The 17,517-nt window shown below is 28.7% G+C and overlaps 5 protein-coding genes across 5 annotated transcripts; 2 read left to right on the plus strand and 3 right to left on the minus strand.

Moving 5' to 3' along the window:
* Positions 1-693: 693 nt before the first annotated feature.
* Positions 694-2,853, minus strand: GO595_003386 (1-phosphatidylinositol-4-phosphate 5-kinase Its3; the record flags this gene model as incomplete). The annotated part of the gene is made up of 1 exon (XM_067916401.1): positions 694-2,853. The coding sequence occupies one exon, from the start codon at positions 2,851-2,853 to the stop codon at positions 694-696; it is 2,160 nt and encodes a 719-aa protein (XP_067777187.1).
* A 489-nt stretch (positions 2,854-3,342) lies between these two features.
* GO595_003387 (uncharacterized protein) lies at positions 3,343-4,215 on the plus strand (the record flags this gene model as incomplete). The annotated part of the gene is made up of 1 exon (XM_067916402.1): positions 3,343-4,215. The coding sequence occupies one exon, from the start codon at positions 3,343-3,345 to the stop codon at positions 4,213-4,215; it is 873 nt and encodes a 290-aa protein (XP_067777188.1).
* A 4,342-nt stretch (positions 4,216-8,557) lies between these two features.
* GO595_003388 (Ras family protein) lies at positions 8,558-9,139 on the minus strand (the record flags this gene model as incomplete). Its single annotated transcript, XM_067916403.1, has 1 exon — positions 8,558-9,139. The coding sequence occupies one exon, from the start codon at positions 9,137-9,139 to the stop codon at positions 8,558-8,560; it is 582 nt and encodes a 193-aa protein (XP_067777189.1).
* A 1,597-nt stretch (positions 9,140-10,736) lies between these two features.
* On the minus strand, positions 10,737-11,866 carry GO595_003389 (uncharacterized protein; the record flags this gene model as incomplete). Its single annotated transcript, XM_067916404.1, has 2 exons — positions 10,737-10,753; positions 10,822-11,866. The coding sequence occupies 2 exons, from the start codon at positions 11,864-11,866 to the stop codon at positions 10,737-10,739; spliced, it is 1,062 nt and encodes a 353-aa protein (XP_067777190.1).
* A 363-nt stretch (positions 11,867-12,229) lies between these two features.
* On the plus strand, positions 12,230-12,742 carry GO595_003390 (uncharacterized protein; the record flags this gene model as incomplete). The annotated part of the gene is made up of 1 exon (XM_067916405.1): positions 12,230-12,742. One exon carries the CDS (start codon positions 12,230-12,232, stop codon positions 12,740-12,742), a length of 513 nt encoding a protein of 170 aa, XP_067777191.1.
* Between the last annotated feature and the right edge of the window lie 4,775 nt (positions 12,743-17,517).

Genomic DNA, 17,517 nt, shown 5'->3' on the forward strand with positions numbered 1-17,517 from the left:
ATCATGAAATCATGTTTGTTTAGGGAAACAATTGTTTACAAAGCTTGTTTGCCTTTAAAACAAAAGAAAATTGGGTATATGACCATTTGGGGAAGCTTCTAATAACGTCCCTCTTACCTCGTGTTTTTGATCATTAATTTTCTAAAAAATTAATTATTTTTGTATGAACATTAAAAGATGCTTTCATATGTGATGTTTTAAATAAATTAAATAATTTCCAAATATTATTTTAAAACATTATATCAACAAAATAATTATTAAATAAAAAAAGTAAGTTTCTTTAGAATTAATATCATTTCTGTTTTATTCATGAAATAATTTAACTATTTCCACATGACTTTGTTTACAAGCAAGCATAATTATTCAATATAATTTTAAATCATAAATATTAACAACAATTAAAATGAACAAATGTCTTTAATTCTTTCATAAAATTTAAATATATTTCAAAATCATTCTTTTGCATAACAATACAGATAAAAATAAATTGACTTAATATGACTCAAATTAAGTCATAGTTATAACTGTTATAACTATATTAAAAGAATAAGGACAACTAAAAACAAACATGGAAATAATTGAATGAACCGTTGTAACTCAAAGTGTTCGAACACTTCGTTCCTCAGCGATGCGAACAATGAAACCGTTAACAAAACGTTGCGAAATATTTTCAAACAAAACCGTTTATTCGGCTCATACAGACGATGTATCAGTTTCATATGTTTCAGTTTCAGTTTCATAAGAAGTTGAATAAACTGACGAAGTCTCAGCCTCTGTTTCATACGAAGTATCGCTTGACTCGCTTGAATCTGACGATGACGAATCGCTTTTCTTCTTGTCTTCATTCTCCTTCTTCTCTTCTGAAGATGCTCCTTCACTTGTTTCGCTACTTTCGCTCTTTAGCGTCGGCGGTAGTGCAGTCGTCGCTTCCATTTTCTTCGACGATGACGCATCGCTACTTGTTTCGCTGCTCTCCTTCTTTGGCGTAGGCGACTTCAGCGGCTTCTTTCTCTCCGGCGTTTCGCTACTTGTTTCGGCGCTTTCGCTCTTTGACATTTCCTCATTATCGGACGATGACTTATCATTCGTTTGTTTCTTATTCTTATTATTTGACGACTCATCACTTGTGTCGCTGCTTTCGCTGTTTTCCTTCTTTGGCGTTGGAGGCTTTGGAATCGGTACTTTCTTCTTCTTTGACGACTCATCACTTGTGTCGCTGCTTTCACTGTTTTCCTTCTTTGGCGTTGGAGGCTTTGGAATCGGTACTTTCTTCTTCTTGTTCTTCGACGATGACTCATCGCTTGTGTCGCTTCCACTTTTTTCTTTCTTTGACGTTACCTTCATTGGCGGCTTCGGCAAAGGCGCCTTTCTTTTGTTTTCGTTTTCGTTCTCGTTTTTAAGTTCGTTCGGATTCGAATATCGCATTACGTCATTGAAACGAATCGGCTGATCTAACGAGACAGAGTTAATGGAATGTTGCACAGGTTTCGCCATTTCTTTAAGACGTTCTCTTCTTCGTAACATTTTCATCTCTTGCTCTTGTGTTAGCGGCACTTCTGGTCCAATTGTTTGCACTAAATAATCGAACATTCGTGCAGCATATCGATCGGGTGGAACACAGCTCATTTGATCATGCGCATAAACAATTGATTTGAACGCATGCTCAGCCTTTTTACGAGAGTTATAGCTCTGTAAGAAGTCGATGATACCGATGAAATAGACCTCTGAGATCGGCTCGTCTAACTCAGTACTTCCTCGTAAGCCGCCGCAATATGATAATAATTTTTGCTTATCTGTAGGGGCAAATGGCATAACTGCTAACGTTTGTTTGGAGCTTTCGGCAATGCTGACAACACCTTTGACTGTCGGCTCCAGTTTCTTCTTTTTGGCGCCATGCTTTTGTAATTTCTTTCGGACAATAACTGAGTTACCATTATAACGTGACTGGCTGGAAATGTTCGGAGTGAAGATACTTAAGATTTCGATCTTTTCGCCAGGAGCTGGATGCATAATCGGTGAATCGGGATTAAATTGATGAATTCCAATAAGTAAAGAATAGTCCATTAGGCCACAGGATGATAAGAAGTTGGTGTCATCAAGTAATTGGGTACGTAAAAGAGTCCAATCGCGTGGGCCGATCGAAAGATATCGCTTCTCAGCAAATTCCGTATCTTTCATGGTGACTCCAGGCTTATCTTTCTTCTCTGGTGCTACATGCCGATTAACAGTTGAGCCTTTAAGATCAAATTTATATTTAAGTTGGAATCCAATTGGAAAAACATTGTTCATAATAACAAACCGGATCGGACGGCCCATGGATGTTTGTGAACGGTAAACTCCAAAGAATTGATTAACTAGAGTATCTGGATGAGTAGAAACATATTGATAATACTTTGGTAAAATTCGACGTAGAACCGCTAATTCATCTTTGGTTAATGTCTTGAGTACATAGCGGCCATCCCAGGTATAGAAAAACATAGCGCCACTTCGGCCAATTGTTTTTAATTCGGACATCATATAATCAGCTGTAAGAGAAACAAGATATTCATCATCAGTTATTCCAAAAAGATGGCGCAAATGCATGAAAACAACTGGTGCGTATGTTTTGAATTTATAATCGTAATTACCATGATGAGCAGGAGCATAGTGATTACCTTCACGTGGGATATCAATTTTTTCATATTCATTAAAATGGAAACCTTGTAGTTTAGCAAGAGGTTGTGCAGATATTCTACTAACATGAACGCGAATACCAAGGAGCATTCCATATACACGATCATAGCTTTTGGAATCAGTTTCAACAGCGCGCCCAATCGCAGGCGCCTCGCTGTAGTCGCTTTGCCTTCTGTCCATTTTCCTTCTAGTGCTTTTTCAACAGAAATTTCGGTTTTTCACCTAAACAAAAAAGTGGAGGAACCATACCCACAAAGAGGTTATTTCCAACGATACAAATTCTGGAAAAAAACCCGCGAAAATTTTAACACGAAAAGTGTCAGTGAATAAGATTACAACTATTTAATTTTTTTCTTTTGATTTTGCTGTCTGCATAATGACATTTTATTTTATCATTCAATGAGCAAATAATATAAAAAGATATACTTTAGAAACTTCACTATCAAAAAATATAATAAGGATGAAAAATTAAAATAATCTATTGATTTGTTTGCAAATTCATAATATAAAATACATTTGACATGAGCATTACACTTAAAACTTTGTGAAAATGATATAAGCTTTTGTGAATAAATTTCTCCCTAATCGCTCGTGCTGGTTTTTAGTTTTCATGATTTATTTCCTTTGAACTCGAAACTTCAACAAAGTAAAAAAACGTTTTTTCTCCAAATGGAAAGCCAAAAGCGTTTTACGAACCAAACGCGCTTTTCACGAAATCAAATCGAATCTTCTGCACGCAGGCTTTCACAACCAAAAAAACAGTTTTTTTCAAATCAGACGAATGATGAAGATTTTGCTAAAGCATATTTCAAAGCTAATCCAAATATTTCTCTTGACCTCCGCTCTCCAGAAGAAAAACTTTATGATATTAATTATCAACTTCAAAACTTTGATCTTGACATACAAGAAAAATACAAAGCACTTTTACAAAAGATGACTCTTGTTGAAATTGCTTACGGAACTGAATCCTATGAAGCACTTCAATCGCATTACGATCTTGGTCTTTTTTATAATGAAAATAATCGACCAGAAAGTGCTCTTCGTCATTTAACCAAAGCAAAGGCCATCCAAGATAATATTAACATCACTTCTTCTGAAAGAATTTCAATTTCTATTGAGATGATTAATTCTTATCTTATTCTTCGAAATAAAGAAGATCGAGTTGAAGCACAAAAAACGATTGCCAAAGCGAGTGAAGAAATGCAGCTCATATTAAATGTTAATATAGAAGATCTTGAGTTAAGTTATAAGCGTGATTATGTTGTTGCCAAAGTTTTAGCAACAAAAAGGAAATTTGAAGAATCGCTAAAAATGTACGAAATGGCATATAATGAATTGATTAAAATAAAACAAAACAAATGCTGCATTGAATGCGGTCATATACTTTTCGAAATGGCTAAGGTTGCCGATGAATTAAGTGAAAATGAAAAAGCAATTAAATATTATAAAGAGTCACAAATGATATTTAATGAACTTGGAATGGAAGATACATATGCACTCGTTACATACAGGTTGTCTAAATTTAATAACAAAAATATTTAATTTGTTTGTTTGTATAGAAATAAACGTTTTATTGAAATCTTTTTTTCAGCAAAATTGAAAATGATAAATTATTTTCATAATAAAAAAAATTATAATTAAAAAAAACCAAAATTATTGGTTTAAACTATCTCTTAATAGTTTCACTCGTCAGTCAGAATGATAATAGAATTCTATTTTTTAAATATAAAATTTTATATTGATTCATATTTATCTAATATATTACTATCATAAAAAAAATATGTTTTAAAAATTTATATTAAAATTAGTAAGAAAACCTGATTCAAAGCGTCTATCTCTGATAAACTATATTTTTCAATTTCCAATTATTATTTTGAAATATAAAATTATTAAAATAAATTCTAAATCGAATAAATAAACATTTTTAGTATTAACATTAATTCCCTTTTTCTATTGTTTGGTTAAAATTAAAATTTGTTTGTGATGATATTTCTTGAAGTTTATCTGATTCATCATTTCGTATTGTTTTCGCTAGTTTATTTGGGTTAACACCTTCTTTAATTAAATGTTTATGAAGCTCCCAATTATCTTTTGAAAGTTCATCATAATTTTCTTGGAGTTGTTCCATTAATCTGGGAGAAATATCAGCTATTAAACATGTAATTTGTTTTTTTGTTATATGTGCATAATGTGCTAAATAAGGAATCATTTTACTTTTGTTTATTTTTGCTTCACTATTTCATTTTCAATAATTTTGTCAACAAGGTAATATGATCCTTGACTATTAATATTTAATAAAAATTGGATAAACATATCGATAACATTATTATTAGATTTTATTTCAATTTTTTGTAAAAATTCTAAACATAATTTTTCATCATCTTTGGAAATAAAATATGAATAAATAATTCTGCAAATGATATAAAATAATGAATATGAATATTCGACAGAAAAGTAATTTAGTAGAGTTTTAACTGTTTGTTCTAGATTTTCTTCGTTTAAATCAAAAATAAATTGTTTAAGCTCTTGCAACATTTGGAGATTTTCCTTATATTTATTTTTTCTTGTGTGACTTTGAATTCCTCCCATCAAATAATATAGCGTAAAAAGTGAAATGAGTTACCGTTTATCTCTTCTGTTCAGTTTTTTTAATTTTTTTTAACATATATATGATATGAATTTCCATATCTAAATAGAATATCCATTTCTAAAATATAGCTAATGAAATTATAAGATAAATAATTATAAAATTATCAAGTCGAATATTTAAAAATAGAAATTTTCACACATATAAAAACATTTTATTAAGTAACTGTTATAAGATTTCATTTCATCTCTGTTTGTCCAGGGAAAGTTGTAGTTAACTTTTTTACTGTTTCACTATCAGTATAACCTTTTTTCACACTTGTTTGAAACATTGTATGAAACAAAGGCTTACCTTTTACAGAAGGCTCCAATCTTTCGTTTTTCATTTTTATTAAATCTTTATAAGGCTCCTGAATTCTTAACGAAACATTTTCATTTTCCTTTATAACATCATTTTTTATATTGTTATTATAATATTTCTTTTCGATCATTTTACTTAAAGGAATTGGGTCATTATATTCCTCATCAATAAAAATAGGCTTTACTTGATCAAATGTTTCATTTGGGTGAACACTTGAATTATATTTACTATAAATAGGCCCACGAGATTCTTTAAGCCATCTTTCACTAGCATTTGCTAATGATAAGTCTTTGTTGTTCCAAGGAACATTATTTTTACCCGATTTTAATTCGAGTAATGGCTCTAAATATGTTTTATTAGTTACATTACAATTAAAACGTTTTCCATTTTTGATTTCTTTCCCATTTTCTTCACGGAAACGTTTTAAGTTCATGTTATCACTGACAAGTTCAGCTAATGTATTATAGTTTTCTTCGGGATATTCAATTGTCCATTCTTTATCACGAAGTGAATTCGGATCATTTGTATACCATATTTCATATTCATTATCAGAATGAATTATATTTCGATTTATATGTTTTTTATTTTCGAGATTTTTTATAATTTTTTTATTACGCTTTTGGTAATAATTAAAATTTTTTATTTTATTATTATTATTAACATTTTTATTATTATTAGAAATTGGTACATATATAAAATTATTATTTATTTTAGTTTTTGGTATTTCATTATTTGTTGTATTATCATTATTATTATAATTTGTTTGTGATTTGGTTTCATTCACATTGTTTTGTGGTTGAATTCCTTTCTTGATATTAAGGATTTCAAGATCATGTGAATGAGGCCATAATTCATTTGTATTCATTTCGTTAAAATTCGTCACTTTTGTCATCAAGTGAAGCTGATTCAATACTTTACTTAGATTTGATGTTGTCGAATGTTTTACATAAAGTTGTGGTTCACATATAAGAGAACTTAATGATTCGCTTAAATGAATTCGCTTTATTGCACTATCGAAGTTTTTATATAAGCGTGGTGAAGGATATAATACAGTTTGATCAGAAAGAATTTTTAAATGTGTACCAACTTGTGTAGAAAGAAATTTATCAAGTGATATTTGCGAATTAGAACCTTTGATAACTTCGAATACCATAATATGTATGTCTGAACTAATGAGATAAAACCCTGAAATGGCTGATGAATCATCACTTTCAACTTTTAATGTAGTAACAATATTTAAATCATCAACACCAAATACCTCTGAGTTTATAATGTTAATTTGATTAAGTAAACTTTCAATAAAACTCTTTTCAAGATCATGTAAATCAGAATAATAACCATAAATTACATATCTATTGAAATACATAGGTGGAGCTGCTTCAACAGGTAATTGTTGATTGATACTAGATCGTTTAGGTGTTGCAGGTGTACTTGTTCGTGTGAAAATTTCTTTTGGTGGTGATACAAAATCACTAAGATTTTCAAGTACAAAACTTGCATATGTACCATTTTCAGTATAATTACCGGAGGAAAGTGAATTTCTTGGATTTATTGCTTGGAAAAATGTGTTACATCGAGATGATTCCAATTTAACGGTCGCTTTGCCAAACGGTCGACTCGAGGTGCCCTGAATTCCAAGAATTTGATCGATTGAAATTTGTTCATGTTTTATCTGTTTTTGGAAAGATAAATCCACAAGCCCAGAACCAATGGTTTTACTTAAATCTGGAGGATCTGTTTCTTGGTCATGAAGTTCAACTTGAATTTCTTCAATTTTTGTGTTGAACAAAACAAGAGCTGAATTAATTTTGAGATCACTTGACTTTCCTTGAGGAATTGTCGTATATTTTTGTGTGTCAACAATAATATTTAGATATGGTGCTATATAAGATTCATTATTAGTTTCTGGGATTTGATGAATACTTTTTATAAAACAAACAAATGGGCGGTGACGATATATTTGCGAATCGCTAAGTAAAGGATGATCAATTGAAATATTAAATGAAAATTCAGAAAATCCTGGTGGCTTACATGAAGCAGAATATGATAAAAATTTTGTAAATTTACCACCACGAACAAGTAAACAGGAAGCATCAACAAAAAATATATGGTTTGGAATAGAAACAGATCTTTTTGTTCCAACTTTCCCTCTTCCTGATGTAGTAGATTTAGACGAAAACTCAATGCGATAAATAAGTTGCTTTTCGCGTATATTATTAATGAACGAATCATCAATTTGAATTGTTAATTTTGAAGACCAATTTGTTTCTGGATTTGTTATTTCAACCTTTGGTGGTTTAGCTGCTCTTGGAAGAGAGTGTGGTAAAATTAAATCAACATCGCCATCATAAGGTTTTGTTGGATCTTCTTTTGCAATTATCTGAAAAGTAAAATTAACAAGATGATTACCAATTGGATCATTGATGTCGACACCACATATATCACGAGGACCAGCGTTATCTTGAAGACTTTCCTTGTTGATTTTGCATGATCTACTTTTCATTCTGCAAATAACGTACAAAAACGATAAAAATTGATTCAATTTGTAAACGTATGGCTAAATGAAGAAGATCAACTTTTTTGTCTTATGTTTCATGTATATTTTTATGAAAATTCGGAATTAAATCAAAATTCATTTTATTGCTTTCAATGAAATTAAATTCTTCTATATTGCATATTCAAATTTGAAAATTTTGACTTTTAGATCCAAAGTCACATATACTTTGTTTACTTTTATCTTATTGGACTTAAATTCCTTCATGACACAAATCTTTATATGAAATATAAATCCAACGAATTACATTCAAGAAATGATTAAAAGTAATCTATGATACTTATATCGTGAAAAACTTATCAAAGGAATTCGGCATTTTATGGTAAATAAGTTTGATAAAAAAATAAGACGATTTATTTTTGATGAAAATGCAATTGATAAAATTAGCAGCTGCAATGCTTTTTTTCAGTATTAGCAGGTTTGATTTCAACTTGCGCATCTTGTTTCTGATCAGGACTTGGTTGTGGTTGATTTCCAGTTTGAATTTGTTCAGCAATGGAATAAAAGAGAACATCCACATTTTGCCCATTTAGTGCAGACGTCATGAAGTGCTTCATTTGGTGTTCTTTTGCATATTCAGTAATTGTTTCTAGAGAAACATTTGAAGGTAAATCAACCTTATTGGAAACCAAAAAAATTTTGTTTACATTACAATTTTCATCAAGAAATCCCAGCCAGTCATTTACATGTTCAAATGATGTCGGATTTGTAATATCAAATACAATAACAGCAATTTGAGCTCCTTTGACAAACATTGGAACAAGGCAACGGTAATCATCTTGGCCAGCAGTATCCCATACATTAAATGTAACAGGTGTTCCTTTGTAATCAACTGTACAAGGAATTGAAGTTGAAGCAATTGTATTTTCAATTGTTTCAGTACAGTTATTATATTTATAGATTAAGCTTGTTTTACCGACATTAGTATCTCCAACGAAAGCAACCTTTCCTTTAATAAAAGACATTAACAATTATTGCCAACGGTTTTTTATATTTTGAGTCGATAACCGTCGAAGTAATAATCATTCTGTAAAGTATTCAAAATTGAAAGATTTTCGCTCGAAAAAATGATGCGAAACAAAAAAAAAATTTAAAATTTTCAAAATATAAAAAACCAAATATACCAAAAGAAATAGAAAAAATAATATATTCGCAACTTATTTTATTACAGGATTAAATGATTAAACAGTATCAAAAACAGTTAAGTTTCTCAGATTCCTAAATGAAGAAAATCTTCTTTTTTCACCTTTTTCTAATCGAATCAAGAACGCAGCCGGAGAATTTCTTTGGTTTAAGAACTTTTCCATGTTATTCAATATGTGCTGATGTCTATTATCGGTATTTCTTTGACAAAGTTTTAATGATAAATTTATTTTGAAGTTTGCTGCGTAGAATAATATTTCCAAATTTGTTGAGTCTTTATTTAACTTAAAGAAGTACAAAATGAGTTTAAATATTTGTATTAACATTTCCCAATTTCTTGTAATTAATATTTTAGCCATAGGACCTAAAGTTGATTGATCATTAACAATTTTAGCGAAAATATTTGGGTGATAAATGATAATATTTCGTAATAATCTAAATGAAGCTAATTGGACTTTTATATCGATATCTTTATCGATTAAATTTGTTAATATTGGAATAACACTTAAATATTCATTTAGAAAGAGAATTGAAGAATTATGAAATATTAATTGTTTTAAGCTTTTAAGTATATAAACTTTATCATTAACATTATGCGTAATGAATAATGATGAAAATACAACTGATTCAAGTTGTGATATTTCATTTTTATAATTTATTGTTGGATGTGATATTAAAATCGTTTTACAGAACTTAAAAACTAATGGAAACAATTGTAACAAGTTAATACAATTCGAAATGTTATTAATTGTATTAGAAACAAAAAATAAAATCCAATTAATGTCATTCGTTGTTGAGTTAGGATTAACTTTAATAAGTAATAAATTCTCTAAAAAACGAATATAGTTTAAGTTGTTCATGTCCGAAAATCGGATTTTCGCAACAGTTCGCGTGAATTGTTCGAAAAACAAAAGTTTTAATGATGAACTTTCGATAATTTTATTTGTGATCTTAATAAATGTTTTTCGTGATCGTTTATATAGTCGACAAAAATATATAAAAATCGGTGGAGTGAACTCATTTAATATGTTCATAGCTTCTTTGATACCAGATGATAATATTAAATACAAAATGTCACATAGAAATTCGTCGTTCTCGATGTCTGAAAGTATTTGTGGGATTTTCCTCGAATTTGTTTTTAAAAACGTTTGCATGGAATTAGTTAATAATGTTAAATGGTGCTCAAAAAAATTTAACGCGTTTTTGGTCTCAAAAATTGGATTATCATAAACTGCTTTCAAATGTGAACAAACATGAAAACTCATAAAAATGTTTTGCACAGTAGATAAAAAGTCAGAATGTTCACCAAATGTATTCTTATTAATGATATAATATGGAACAATGTCTTTACAAGAATCTGTAAATTCCGAAAAGATGATGTAAATACGGTATAAAAGTGGAAGGTCATTAAGAATAGAATCAACAAATGAATTGCCCTGAGAAAATAACTTGGATAAAGCACAAAAAGAAAAATACCGTATTTCAAATGAGTTGGATGACTCACATGTTTCAATAAGAATTTCAAGGCGCGGTTTTGACAACGATAGATTCATGATTTCTTGGGGCACCTCGTCGAAATTGAATAAAGAAAGGCCTTTATATAGCATATTGTTATGAAGTGGCTCTTCAATGCCATAGTCAATGCAATTAACAACAACCATAAGACATGATTCGAAGAATTGTGGAAAATGTTGATCAGTTCTATCGCCTAGTGAAGGCTGTGTAAAGGCAGTATACTCTTTGAGAAGCATTTCAGTGGTTTCTTTGAGTTTCTTTTCAGCAAAAGTTTTTTCCGAGAAATCAAATTTAATGAGATTTGGTTGTTCAACGGGTTGAATGGCTTCTATGGGTATAGGAGGCGCCGCATCGATGTTGATGATTTGCTCTAGGTCTCTCGAATGGAGTGGTATGGTGATATACTTTGATGAAATTTCATACCATTTTCGCATAGCATAGGCATATTCATCATAAGTTTTGAATAATTGTGGCAATGGTTTTTGAGGAATTAGCTTGCTTTTCCAAGGAACTTCTTCTTGAAAATGATATTTGATTGGAATATTCTCTCCTCGGGGGCCCTTTGAAGGAAAATATTCATCTGTGATGTGAGCGCCAGATATAAGAGAGGAACAAAGAGCAAGGTGATTTTGCGGATAAAGAGGTGTATTAATAATAGAAAATGTTTTTGCAGCAAGTCTATTTTCATATGTTTTGGGTGTTTTTTCTTGAATTGTTGGAACATGACAATTTGAAGGCCTTTGAAAAGAAAACCCAACAGGGACAGGAAGAAGACGTGATTCTGTTAAATCAGAAAACTGAAAGTAATAATCCCATGTAGCATTTTCATATTCTTGTTTTGAATTATAGTCTATTGGATTTGGGATTTTTTGTCTTTGAACACTCGAGTGTTCTTGTAAAACATCATAAAATTTAGACAAAACATCACCATTTGGCGCAACATAAATTGGAGTTGAATCTGTGTAGAGAGCCGATGATTGCTCTTTGGGAATATTTACTTGATATTTTGTCCCAAAAGCTGTTTCCAGTTCCATTTTTACTATACGATAGAAAATTCAGAACATTACAAAGTTGTCTGGCTATGTAGTTACTTTCTTCCAAAAATCTCTGAATAAATAAAGAAATCCATCTAATTTCTTCAACACCTTATAATGAAGTTTAGAGCCTATATTTCCTATTCATTTTTTCGATAAAAAATATTAATTACATCCAATGATCATTATTATAAATGATCAATTACAATAATGTAATTATTTCTTTGAAAACAAAAACAAACGCTATTTTGATTGCTGGTTTCATAGAAATTTTTTTGGTTTCGGTAGAATGAATGAGATTTGACCAAAAAGTTGCTAAAATCATCGATAATCGTATTGTCCGTTTAAATTTTTTCATTTCTCATGTCATCAAAAACAATTTATGATGCATTCAAAGATAAAAGCCTTAAGGTTAATGCACCAATATCTGAAGAGAAGTTAAATGAGATTCTCAAAAATCTTGAAATCCAACCATCAGAAGAACTTATTAATTTTTGGAAAAATGTTGGTTCAGGTTTTATTGAATCTTTAGGAGTTGCTGTGAGTGATGTTGGTCAACTTCATACATTTTCAAAAGATGAATATGATTATGAAAATTATGAAGAAATTGTTGGTAAAAAAGCGTTTCCGATCGGTATTATTTGGGAGGGGACAGATAGTTCAACACCTATTTATGAAATAGCAGAAGGTGAAGATAAAGGATTACTTCTTGGATTTAGTTATGGTGATTTAAGTATTTATAAGTCTAAAATTAAATTCAACGAATTACTCGAATTCGTCAAATGTTTAAGTTCGAATATTGATTATTCAGAATTTTCAGATAAAATCTTTCATTATGCATTTCAAGAAAAGATTCAAAAAACTAAAAATGATTAAATAATTTTTTTTTTTTTAATTTCTCATGTTTAATTAAAATATATATTCATGATTTTTTAAATTTTAAATTTTAAAATATTTCAATCACCAAGTAAAAGGAAAATATCTTTTTTTACATAAATCAAAAAGAAGAAAAGTGACGATATTTTGAGAACGATACGTTAATTTTAACGGTTATATATCCCGCCAAAAGTCAATAAATAAAAAATTTTCATGCTTGATTCAGATTCAAGCTTTCAAAGTGAAATTGATGAAGTTCAACAAAACCTTCGAGCAGAAAAATGAAGAACTTAAGGAAGAAAATTCATATCTTAAAGAACAATTAGATAAAACGATTTTACTTTCAGAACAAGTTGAAACATTACATTCACAAAACAATCAACTTAAAGCAAACATAAGGAATTTACAAGCAGAGAAAGAAGATCTTTCACGACGTCTTGAACTTAGTTTACAAACTGTTGAAGAAATCAAAGAAGAAAAACGAAAAGAAAAACATTTATATGAAGAACAACTTCATCAAACGAATTTACAATTTCAAGAAGAACTTGATAAACTTTCAAAAAAACATCAAGAAGAAGACAAAATATTAAAACAAGCACTTCAAGAAGAAAAAGAAAACAACAATAAACTTTCTATTTCAACAAAAGTCATTAATAACAAAATTGAACGAGTTCTTTCTAATTCAAACATATATTTTAATATAAGATTTCAAAATATTGAAGAATTAATCACATTTCTTGAACAACCAAAAGATAAATTAACACAAGAAACACATCAAATAATGAAAGACAAAGATAACTCGAAAGAAATTCAACGAAATCTTTTTAAAGAAATATAAAAACAAAATCAAAAAGTATGAAAATTAAAAATGAACAATTACGTGAATGAATTCAATAAAGTCAAAAGAGAAATCAAAGAAATTCAACAAAAACATGAAAAACAAGAAGAAATGAATTCCAAACAATATTTAATACTTTCACAAGAAAAAGAACAAATGACTAAAGATTATGAAAATAAAATTCAAAATTTAGAAGATAAAATCAAACAATTAAATAAAGAAAATTCAAATTTTAAGAATGAACCAAATATTAAATCAGAATCAAATGATATTCCACGAATTATTATTCAACAACCTAAAACGAATGAACAAAATAATTTAGAAGTTCATTTTCATGAAAAAATACATGAACTTAAAAATCGAAATTCATATTTAGAAAGTACACGAGAGAAACTTCAACAACGAATTCAAGAGATTGAAAATAATGAAGAAAACTTAAAAGAAGAGAATGATAAATTAAAACAACAAAATGAATCTATTGATTTTCTTTATAAAGAAGCACAATTACAACTTGACAGTCTTCGCAAAATTCTTAAAGAAAAAACAAAACATTGAACCTAAAGAAAACGAAGAAATGAATCAAAAAATCCAAAAAGCAAAATAAGAACAAAAATCAAAAAGAAATATATCAACAACGTCTTCAAGAACTTCAACAAAAGAATAATACATTAGAAGAAATAAAAGATAAACAAAACAAAGAAAATTGTGAACTTAAAAAGAAATTAAATGATAAAGAAGAAGAAATAGAAAATCTTCAAAATGAAATAATTCAACAACGACATGAAATTAAACTTCAAGAAAAGCAAAAAGACAAAGAACAAGAAATTACTAATGAAGATTTAATATTTAAAGGTAACCAAATTTTAATACCAAAAATCAGTAATATTGCGAATAATGAAGTTCTTCATAAAACATTTAAACTTCAAAAGATATATCAAATAATTCAAGAATTTTATGAAAATAAAATTAACGAAAATCACAAAGAACGCGAACAAGAAACGAAAGAAAACAACAAAATTTTCATAAAAATCCAAGAATTTTTGAATGATTTAATGATTAATCTTCAAAATGATAAAAATCTCATTACGATTAAAGAATTTATTCAAGAAGAAGAAATTCAAAATAATATATTAAGTCAAATTTCTAATATAATTTTTAAAATGAATAAATATGAAAAAGAAGAAGAACAAATCAAAATAATTCTTAAAGAAATTAGTGAAATTCTTGAAATCAAAGCGTTAAATACTAACAAAGAAACTCTTCAAAATATATTTAAACATATTAAAAATCTTATTAATAATCATCAAGAAAACAATAAAAAACTTAAAAAATCACAAAATATTATTAAAACGCTTAAAAATCATTATCAACGTAAAAAAGAAAATTATCAAGAAGAAAATGAAACAAAACAAAAACAAATATCAATACTTGAAGCAGATAATAATGAATTAAATAATATTATTAAAACACTTCAAGAAGAAAATTCACAACTTCAAGAACGAATTGATTCCATATTTAATAAAAGTTATAATACCAAAACACAATTTTCTATTTATGATGAAGAAACTAAAGAAGATATTTCGAATATCATTGAACAATATAAAACTCAACTTCAAACACTTCAAAATGAATATGAAAAACTTCGAAAAGAATATGAAAAATGTTCTACACAACTTACACAAACAAGGAATTTATTAATACATCAACGTAGTGAACAAAACAAACAAAACAAAGAATATCAAGAACTTTTACAAGCGAAGGATGACCTTGAGAAACGATATCAAAAGAAGAATTCTAATGAAAAAGAACGAATTATCAATACATATAATGAAACGATTAATGAACTTCAAAAATCAAGTGAAACCACGAGGAAAGATATGGAAGAACTCATGAACCAACTTACAGAAACAGAAAAAAAGAATGAAGAATTTCGGAACATTATTAATAAAATGAAATCACAACAACATAAACTTAAGAAACAAAATCGAACACTCCAAGAAATGCTTGAACGAGAAAAATCATTAAGTAATAGTATTATTAAAACGAAAAGTATAACAATGGAAACAGAATTTCAAAACAAACTTGAAGAAGAAAAGAACAATATCCAAAAACGAATTTCTAATTTATATTCATTTACAATTGAAGCATTTCGAGGTTATTATCGTCCAGGGGAACAAATTAATGAGAAATTATTCAAAGAACTTATTTTAACAGTCAAAGCAAATCTTCAAACACTTGAAGAAACGAATCGAACTATTAGAAGATTATTGCATGCAGGAGAAAATCAAACTACACAAGATGCAGTTGCAAGATTATTATATGAAATGCATGAATGAATAAATGTTAATAAATAAAATCTTTATATAAATAGATTTATATATAAATCTAACAATAAAATTCAATAGTATAACATAATTCATTTATCATGCTTAATAAATGTTTGAGCACTGATTAGTGTTATCAAATGCGGTTTTTTGATGTCAACTCATTGATAAATTTTTCGAAGATACCAATATCATTAAAAAGGGTTTGAAAAAATATTACTAAAAATTTCAAAAAGGTGGAGTTGGTTCGTAGTTAGTTGATTTTTTTTACGAAATAACATGATTGCGAAAAAGCAGTTCTAAAATTTTGCTTGACTGACCAAACAGATAAGAAACCGTTTAAACTCCGATAAATAAAATCTTTATATAAATAGATTTATATATAAATCTAACAACAAAATGCAAAGATTTGCCAAAACATTATTAAATTAGGAATCATTAAAATTTTAAGATTGTAATATAAAATAATATTTAATATACTATAATTGAATTAATTACAAAAGGTTCCATAGTGTAACGGCTATCACTTGGGACTCTGAATCCCGAGACCCAGGTTCGACTCCTGGTGGAACCAAAATTTTTAATTTTTTTTCGGAAACTTTGGTTAACCAAAAACCCATTCTTTGTTTTTCTCTAAGTATTTAAGGACATGGCCATATGACTTCGGAAATACTTATTATTGTTGTGAGCTTCTAATTCTTCTTACAAGATTTTTTTTAATATGAAATTTAAATATAAATTATAATTTATTTAATAAACAATAATCCAACATTGATACCAATTACAAGTGCGATTGTGATCATTAAAAGGTATGAACCATTTGTTGATTCATCTTTTGTCTTTATGAATGATCTTGGACATTTATTTGAAATATCTAAACGTTCGACGGGGTACCCTGAAAAAACAGCCGAATCATATTCAAAATTCACTGAAACGTTCAAATTTCTTTTAGCGCCGATCAAAATCGACCTATCGTTGAAGTCTTTCATTCCGCAAAAGACGAACTTTCTAATATCATTACAATTAGCGAAAGCTTCCGTACCAATTTTTTCAATTGATGAAGGGATAACGATTGAGTTTAATTTTATGCAATTATAGAAAGCCTTTTCTTCAATAACACTTAAAGAAGGCTGAAACTTCACTTTTTGTAACGAGTTACAATAAGCGAAAGCTTCTTTATCTATAATGCTTAAAGACGAAGGGAAAACAATTTTCCTTAACTTATTACATCTATAGAAAGCGAAAGGAGCTATTTTTTTCACGGAGTTTGGGACTGTATAATTTACATCTTTCTTAGCACAAGGATAAGAAATTAAAATAGTTTTATCATTATTAAAGAGTACTCCGGATCCCTTTAAATCAGAGAAACTAAAACTAAATGAAATTTGGATTGCTTCAAGTGATAAACAGTTTTTAAATGGAGCAATTCCATTAATTCTTTTCACGTTTTTAAGTGATATATATGTCAGTTTATTTGCATTTTCAAATGCGTTTTCATGAATTGTACTTACTGTCGATGGAACTGTAAAATTACCAACTCTTCCACATGGATATTTGATAAGTGTTTTACATTCCTTATCATAAAGGATTCCATCTTTTTCATAATTAGAAAA

The sequence above is a fragment of the Histomonas meleagridis genome, assembly GCF_020186115.1.
Source record: "Histomonas meleagridis strain 2922-C6/04-10x chromosome Unknown contig_20, whole genome shotgun sequence".
NCBI classification, from domain to species: Eukaryota; Parabasalia; order Tritrichomonadida; family Dientamoebidae; genus Histomonas; species Histomonas meleagridis.